General features: G+C 36.1%; 1 protein-coding gene across 1 annotated transcript; it reads right to left on the bottom strand.

The window, feature by feature from the left end:
- Nucleotides 1-214: 214 nt before the first annotated feature.
- Nucleotides 215-6922, bottom strand: pik3ip1 (phosphoinositide-3-kinase interacting protein 1). Its single transcript, XM_056745790.1, has 6 exons — nt 6659-6922; nt 6280-6393; nt 5744-5860; nt 3623-3811; nt 3436-3514; nt 215-1552 (listed from the first exon to the last, which is right to left on the bottom strand). Exons 1-6 carry the CDS (start codon nt 6726-6728, stop codon nt 1333-1335), a joined length of 789 nt encoding a protein of 262 aa, XP_056601768.1. The 5' UTR covers nt 6729-6922; the 3' UTR covers nt 215-1332.
- Between the last annotated feature and the right edge of the window lie 1580 nt (nt 6923-8502).

The following is an 8502-nucleotide window of genomic DNA, read 5'->3' as shown; positions in this document are numbered from 1 at the left end:
TGCAGTAGTATACTTTTTAGTATACTACAACAGTATGCAGTAATCGGTATATAATGGTCCGTATGCACTATGCAGTGAACTTGTTTTCAAACATAGGCCTATGCATTTATGTCTGTCTATGACCATTCATTCATTCTCTAGTTTACAGTGATGCAGTTCTTAACAAATCTGTCCAAGTCCATGTCAAATGCGACATGTAATGGGCAACAACAAATTTCTTCAAACTTGTTTTATTTCACAGCAGTTACATCTGCCAAACATAATGCAAGTTTTGGAAACATGTGCAGTAACAATAGTACAGTCGATTGTAATCAATGGGGAAAAAATGCATATCAGAAACTAAGAATCAAAATATACAGCGATTTTCAAACTGTTCATTGATGTTAAATTCATGAACTACATTCCACCCAAAATGGGGAAAAAAACGTTTAACGGGATGTTAAAATATCTTTTTTCTCAACACCTCTTGTATTCCGTCCTGGAGAACTTTTTCACCAATACTGTAATTCTGTTGCAACACTTAATTTTTCAGATGAAGGGTTCATCATTTTATGTTTCAAAGCACATTATTCCAGACCATACACGGAGGTCTTAATAGGACAGAGGAACATACAACAATTACCCAAAGGCTCCATGAAAGACCTCTTCTGATTGGTCAACTGAGGTCTCATTCACTTCTCAATACACTTCATACCGACAACAGAAGCGATAATATATTCAAATGTAATTGGCAGAGACAAGATACCTGGAAATCTAAGTTTCGACCTACTCTCAAAAGCCAAAAACCTTCACCTAGCAATGCAACTGAGAATCACCAAAAACTGCTTATCAATGCACAGCTCGATATATAGTAAGAGCAGTTCTAGTTCAGTACACAATTTCATGTTCAGTAACACTATTCTGTCCATCTCAATTGCATTGACAAAAGGAGGGAAAGTACGAATTGTCTCCTCTTTTAAAAAGCATATCGGCAGATTATCTGATACATAGTAGTGAACAGGACCTTTGCCCTGTCACATTCAGTATTCATGCTCTGTGATGATGAAAGCTTTTTAATGCACTTAAAAAATGCATTTTATTCTCTAGTTTATTCTCATGTCCCGTACATGCACATTTATACTAAACCACCTTTTCACGCTCTTTCCAATTCATCCAAGCCTCCCTCGAAAGTTATATGCCCTACCTTTACTAAGAAACCAGGCTGTAAAGGCAGGGCAAAGAAACCGAGCTTAGAAACAGAAAGTGGACATGAGGTTTGATCCTCTGAGATTCTGCAGTCCTCCATGGAAGTGTCTTAACAAAGCCTGTCCAGGCGATCATTCACTTCCTCTCTCATGCTCCGGGGGTCCCTGCTGCTGGCCCTATAAGTGGGTCTCCCCCCTCGTCAAACTCCTGCGTGGGGGTCTGGTTGTTGGTTTCGGCCGTGATGACAATGGTGTTCTCGTCCACCAGCTCGCAGGTGGGGTTGGCGAAGGCGGAGAGAGGAAGAGTGATGCGATGCATCTCTCGCTCGTAAATGCGCTGGTCATGCTGTTTCTTAAGATCATGACACCTGCAAGACAAACAACAAAAAGTGTCATGATTCATGGTTCTCATGTTTTATGTAATCATAATTCTATCACAAAGAAACATATAATGCAGAACCTAAACCTTTGTAGTGTCTCGTTTATGTTGCTGTAATGAAGTTTCATTTAACAAATTGAAAACTATCGGCATAAAAAGTATGAATAAATGAATGAGGAATTCATATGGGGCAATTAAAGTTTTTCCTTTTATTTAAATAAAAGATGCACTGAAATCTTGTGTTTACTTGAAGCGTAACCTGCAACATAGCTTTGGGAACAATTTCAGGAGACTTTGCAAAATAATACAACACCGTTACAAAGTTTACTGAGTCAAGGCTTTGGAGAATGGCTACAAAATATTAATAAACGTTTTTTGTTGTTTTACGCATTTTTTGTATATTAATAAAACCCATATTCCTCTATACACTGTAGTTTGCCTTTTTCTCAAATTATTTTGCCCAATAAATATCTTAATAGTGTTTAGTCCATGATTTATTTAATCTAACCACCAAAATAAAATATTATACAAACATCACACTTGGCCTCTACTGTACATCAATTTCAGATTTTTTTTGCATTTAGTAAGTTGCTTTGATTAGTGTCAAAATACATTTATGCATTTGGCAGACGCTTTTATCCAAAGCGACTTACATTTCATTATACATTTCATTATATTATAGAGGGCCAGCTCTGATTCACCATTCACTGCCAAGCAAGGCAGAAACTAGTAAGGATCAGTTTACTTTAACGGTTCCTAGAAGTATTCGAGATGAAATATGTTAAGGATACTGGACTGCACTCTTGTCTTTCCTGTCATGTCGACCTCCCTCCTTTTCTTTTTCTCCTCGTGTCTCTCTCTTTCATTCAGACTGTGCATGGCATGTTACGCAATCCTCCTACTCTCAGTTTTTCAAAGCATATCCTGCTCTTCCCTGCTTGATCTGCAGCAAGCTCTGCCTTATAAGGACCATGTTAAATAGTTTATGGTCGTTTAAAGTCATTTGAGATCCCAACATGTTTCCTGTGAGTGACATTGTCGTGGTATTATAGATAAAGCCTCCTCTCGACCCATGATGCTGCCCTGCTTATTAATACTGAGCCCATTAATCGTGAGGAAACCGATGACACAATCATCTGACACACGGCCCGAGGTTATCAGGTGCACTGCTAGAGTCCTTATGAGATAGACGGACCAGTAAAGAATCATATTACAGCCCAAAATTATATAAGTTAATTTGTTTGATGAAACCAAAAACAATTTTGGATTGTGACAGTTAAACACATTTTCCCCTTTAATTCTTATTGATGTAATATCATTACTTTAAATAAGTCGTACATTAAGCATACTTAACCTAATGCTAAAATATTTTCAAAGATAATATACATTTTCAATTAAAAGTTAAATATGTTTCAAATTCAGAATGCATACAGTACATCTGCATTTTCAGTGAATGTGGCTCATGCTGGTTTTTGGTTTATATCAGCACACACTTGTATGTTAAAACAACCTCCTTTATATAGACAGACAAGAATCCTACTTCAACAACCCACACCCACCCTCGCTCTCTCTCTCTTGCCAGTTAAGAGTTGTTATCTAATGCCAAGCCTTGTGATCACAGAGCTGACATTCTGTTCCCTCAAAAGCAACTAGTAGACACAATCTTTTATATTGTTCCAATATAGGACTTCTCAACTAGATAAACCGCAAAAATGACTTTTGTATAGAACACCAACTATCTGCAAACCTTAACTCAAACCAAATCTTCAACTTCTAGCTAAAGAAATAAAGTAGGTCACTTATTAGGTGCCATAACAATTAGGGCGCTGCCTAGGTAGAAACGTAATGCTTTTTACGGTGTGTTGTACTGACCGTTTGTAGAAGTATCCAAATGTGATCCCACCTCCGAGAAGAATGATGATGGCCATCATGAGAACAGCGAGGACATAACCTAGCATGACACAAACGATGGGAAATACAAAATACAAGCATGATTTTCTCAGTTGTTAAGCATACTATCTAAATGTTTGTGTTTATAAATCGAAGTCCTAGAATTTACCAATAGTCCCAAGGTCTTTTTTGTTCTTTGGTCCTGTTCTGACTTGTTGTTGGACTCCCTTTACGGGCTGCACCGCCGCACCCTCCACCGGCGAGGGATTTGCGGGTTCAAAGGTCGCCTCCATCATTTGACTAGGGGCTGGAGTGGGAACAGACTCTTGTGTAGCCGTGGCTTCTGTGGAGTTTTTCCCTGTAATGTGACAAGTGTTTATGCTTATGTAAAGTCTAATATAAGATCGCTTCAAAACATTTCTAGTTTGGTCTGTCCTCTTCTGTCGTACATACAGGATGTAATGGTTTATTTGTGCCTATACTTTAATTTGGGTTTATGAAACATTTTATAGTTTTGTTAGGCCTTTCTTATATCATATTCTGTCTGCTCTTGAAGATGCATCTTGGATTAAACATCATGCCTTGAATGAGCTGTCAGACTTGATAAACTACATTAAACAAACTCTTCTTACTTTATTATTGTATTTTATTTCTCATAAGTTGCCAAAGCTAATTTAAACATTGTATGTCTTTTTGAAACGATTCAGTAAGTAACATTACAATTAAATATAGGCCGAAAACGTTAATGATTATACCAGATCCTCACTTTCTATTTTTTAAATAAGACATCAGGTGCACAAAATTAGTCACGCAGGAATAATTCACAGTGGAAACCATTAACCTTTGCTTCCCAAGCTACGGCCCTCTAGACTGTCTCACCCCCCTCAACTCTGAAAAGTTGTTTACACACTCAGCAGAGTTGAAGTACATGAAGAAACGGCTCAGCAACCAATCAGCTGCTGTCACTGTGGTGCGAACATTCTTTTAGACCAGTTAGAATCCTAGAGGGCGTGGCCTACCAAAGAGCTGCAAGACAAGTTTCAATGTTTGTTCCTTTGTCCCGACTAAAGTCTCAAGGCTGATGAGTCTAGACTTGTGTGATGTTTAATATTATCTGGCCTTGGACAGTTGCAAAGTTAAAGGTTAAAGGAAACAACATCGGTGTGTTAAAGCTGACTGACTGGGCTATTTTCATTCAGAAAAGTTATGAGTTATGTACAACATCCGTGTTTTGAGTAAGCTCACAGCAAAGTAAACGCCCCTCTCTTGAGGATGTTTTTAAACCACGTTCTACTTTCCGACAAAAAGATTGCACATCTCTGAAGGACCTAAATATTTTTAAATCAACTCCCTTTTGATTCAAGGAGAAAATGTACGAATAGAAGTGAAACTGTGAGGATACACAGTAACACGTCAGTGACACCCACTTGTGAAATGCCTGAGAAAGGCATGAATTCAACAGAAAATTTCCATAAATCAAAATCACACGTGTTGTGCGTGGTTGTTTTTGTCCTCAATCGCTGTTCAGAGTGTGATGTATTAAAGTGGAGCGTAAAGCTGTCTCAACGCATCTTCGTCTCTTGTCTCCTTATTTATTAAACTCCACACTATTAGTTAACATTAGTAAATGCTTTAACTAATATAAGCTAACAATGAACAATTTATTTTTCCAGCATTTATTAAATCTTTTTAATGTTAAATTCATGTCTATATAGTTATTCATGTTAATTCATGGTACATTAGCGAATGTTTACAGTGACAACGTTTGGTTTTAATAATGTATTTGTAAATGCTGAAATCAAAATTAATTAATAAATAGATGATCTAGAAGTATTGTTCATTGTTTGTTCATGTTAACTAATGCATTAAATAATTGTTAGGAAATAGCACCTTGTTGTAAAGTGTTACAGAATCTTTTTATTATTTTAATTATAACTGTGTATAATATATCATTGTTTATTTTTTGACTGATTTTATCTTTAATGCGGTATCAGCAATAAAGGCTATTTACAAGGCCATCTAAGGGTATTAAACACTAAATTAGACAAAACATACCAATATGAAATAAAAACATCATATAATCCTTTAAATGAAATAACATGTATTTGTTCTTACATTTAAATATGAAGTAAAATATTGTCCAGTAGTAACATTTCGAATTTAAACATTGCCGAATATCATGGAAGAAAGCATGAAACGTTTTGTAGTCAGTGGGGTTATATGACATAATTAAAACTGCACAAGTGATAAATATACAAAAAGTTGTTTGAAACAAAGTGAAAATGGCTACCTTGGCATCTTGTGACATCACATGCTTCTTTTTGGCCTACTCCATTAAAGTCCGACACATAGCACCAGGGCTTCTCTGAGCCATCTGGGTTGCGACAGAAATTGTGGTCACCGACACCTACAGCCAAGGAAAACCAGAATAAAAAATACTCTTTTTAAAGGATTAAAACATTTTTGTTATGAATATTCATATTTAGAGTGACATTTTCAGACCCGTGCATGTCCATACACATATTATGTTTATAATATGACTTTGCATGTGAGTGTCTGAGTTGCCTTCATCTGAGTTATGGAATTGTGATTGCTAAGCTTTTTTGAGTCAGGGTTTCTAATATCTGGGCTGAATGCCCACATCATAATCATGATTTATAAAATCCATAATCTGTTAAACTGACACTTTACATACTGCACTCTCTAATGCACTTATACAATCGCTAAACACTATCCATATCAAACGTTTGATTTCCTTATTTTAAAGCAAAACCTCAAAAAACGATTTGGGGAATATAATGAAATGATAAAGTTGAATCATGTCACCTGTCTCCAAGTCTTTAACCGTGACATTGATCTTGTTCCAGTTAAGGCAGATCTTCCCCGAGTATGAATACTGTTGTCTTCCTCTGTAGTCTCTTCCATCGGATGTTATGCATTCTGATGAAGTATTGAACTTCACGTGACAAACTGTTTCATTGTATTTCATATTACAGCAAACATAATATTTACTTTTCTAACGAAAAAAGAAAACATCAAAAAGAAATATACATCGATATATTAAGATATTGCTTAAAATACAGTGTAATGAAAACACTGATTTTAAAAATGCAAATTGAGTGGAAAATATACAGTAAGACTTTTAAATAAACCTTTGATATATTTTCGTGAAAAACTTCTGCAATACAATGAAATGTGATCTTACCTTTAACAATAAACGCACAGCCCATCGACACAGAGCCAAACAAAAACAATAAGTGAACCAGTCGGAACATTTTGTTTCGTTTGTCGATGCTGGAGAGTTAAAACGAGCAATAAGTCATGCAGAACCGAAATGAAAACCGTCTGTTTTTATGAAAGAGCCTGTGGTGAATCCAGCCACACTGCCCTCCGGACGAGCTCTTGTTTTCGCGTTTCGTCTCTGCCCTGCGAATTAGTAAACAACCTCTCTGTGTGGATCTATGGGAGTGACTCCACTTCGCAGTGAGGCTCTCCGCGTCCTCCGGGTCCTAAAAACAACAGTACGATTCGACTTCACGCGCCGCTGCGCAAGCCAATCGGCGTATGACATCATAGGGCCGCGAGAGCTCTTGGAAAGCCGTGGTTCTCGCGGTACTTGATGTCATAGTCCGATCTTTAGCGCAGAACTGCATGAAGTCGAACGCTCGTGTCAATTAACTTTATTAACGTTAAGTATTTATAACGCAGTTACGTTTGTATTACATTAAACATATTATAAATTTGATATTATAATTGTACGTGACAAATACAATTGCATATTAAATTTAGTTTGTGCAATGTTGTAGAGCTGTGTTGCATCAGAATCATATTACAAACAATTAAATACATATTTTATTAAAGGCCTGTTTATATTCATTCGAGTCATATGTAAATATAAGGGTAGTTGACACTGTACTTGTGTCCTATGGTGTAACAGTAAAAAATTGAAAACAAACTCTTAAAAATATATTATTTTATTGTAATAATATTTACAAAATAACACAAGAGAGATTTATCTTCATTGCTATTATTTTCTAACTTTTTACTGTCCCACCATAGGACACGTTAACACATTTATTTGTTAACTACCCAAAATAATTTTCGATCAAATATATTTGATGTATCCTCTTTAGGATACATAATACATAAACAGTGGTATGGCTGGAATTCTTTGTTTGGTCCTGGAAACGTGTCTCAAGAATTCTTTTAATATTTCATTTCACATAATCTTTATTCGAAACATTTCCTTAGCGTGACTCATTGAGCACGCATAAAATTGCTCACTTTTTATTTATACTGTGCAAACTTAATGGAAACTATTTGACTGAAGAAGCTTCATTGCAACGTAAGTTTGTGAAGAAGGAAATGGAGGCAAGAGCTGCACACAAATTCCTCATCACCTTGCAATTCTCTGCTTGTCCACGCCATTCATCCTTGTTAAATAAATGTGACAGAGCAAACTTTATTAGGACATCAAATAACAATGAGACGGAGGGGCCCCTGAGGAAGGACAAAAACATAGTTGATGGTGACATTTCAGCTACTGAAACAGCTGACACGCACACAGCCTCTCTAGTTTTGTTTATAATTGTAGCTCCACGCAATGGTCTAGTTGCTCAACTGTTTTCAATTTGAGTTAAACTTTACTTTAACCAAAATTAAAACACATTAAAGCAAGAAGAGACTGGTCTCATTAAACTGCAAAAAAGGACATTCTTCCTAAGCATCTTCCAAGCATTCTAGTAAAAGTATGAACAATTTCTCAAACTACGAAACAATTACAAAAAGAAAAGTGACCAAAGATATTTAGTTTTGTTTTATGAAATAAAATATAAGAACTATATAAGGTTTTGTAAATTAAATCTACAGTACGTTACTGGCAAACCTGCTGCAAAACTATACAGCAAAGTTTTACAGTGAAGACATTTTGAAGAATGTCGTAAAGCAAACAGTTCTGGGGCACTTTTGACAACAATTGTACTTTTTCCTATGGTGGTCAATTGTAGGCAAGAACTGTTTGGTTACAAGCATTCTCACAAATATTTGTGT

This window comes from Triplophysa dalaica, chromosome 4 (genome assembly GCF_015846415.1).
Source record: "Triplophysa dalaica isolate WHDGS20190420 chromosome 4, ASM1584641v1, whole genome shotgun sequence".
Taxonomy (NCBI): Eukaryota; Metazoa; Chordata; class Actinopteri; order Cypriniformes; family Nemacheilidae; genus Triplophysa; species Triplophysa dalaica.
The sequence above is the reverse complement of the archived record's forward strand: the minus strand, read 5'-3'. Positions and strand labels throughout refer to the sequence as shown.

Coding starts and splice junctions, on each gene's coding strand:
- pik3ip1 (XM_056745790.1), bottom strand. CDS start 6,728: ATGTTCCGACTGGTTCACTTATTGTTTTTGTTTGGCTCTGTGTCGATG. Junction 3,515..3,622: donor AAAAGACCTTGGGACTATTG/GTAAATTCTAGG, acceptor GTGTCATGCTAG/GTTATGTCCTCGCTGTTCTC. Junction 1,553..3,435: donor TTTGGATACTTCTACAAACG/GTCAGTACAACA, acceptor TTTGTCTTGCAG/GTGTCATGATCTTAAGAAAC.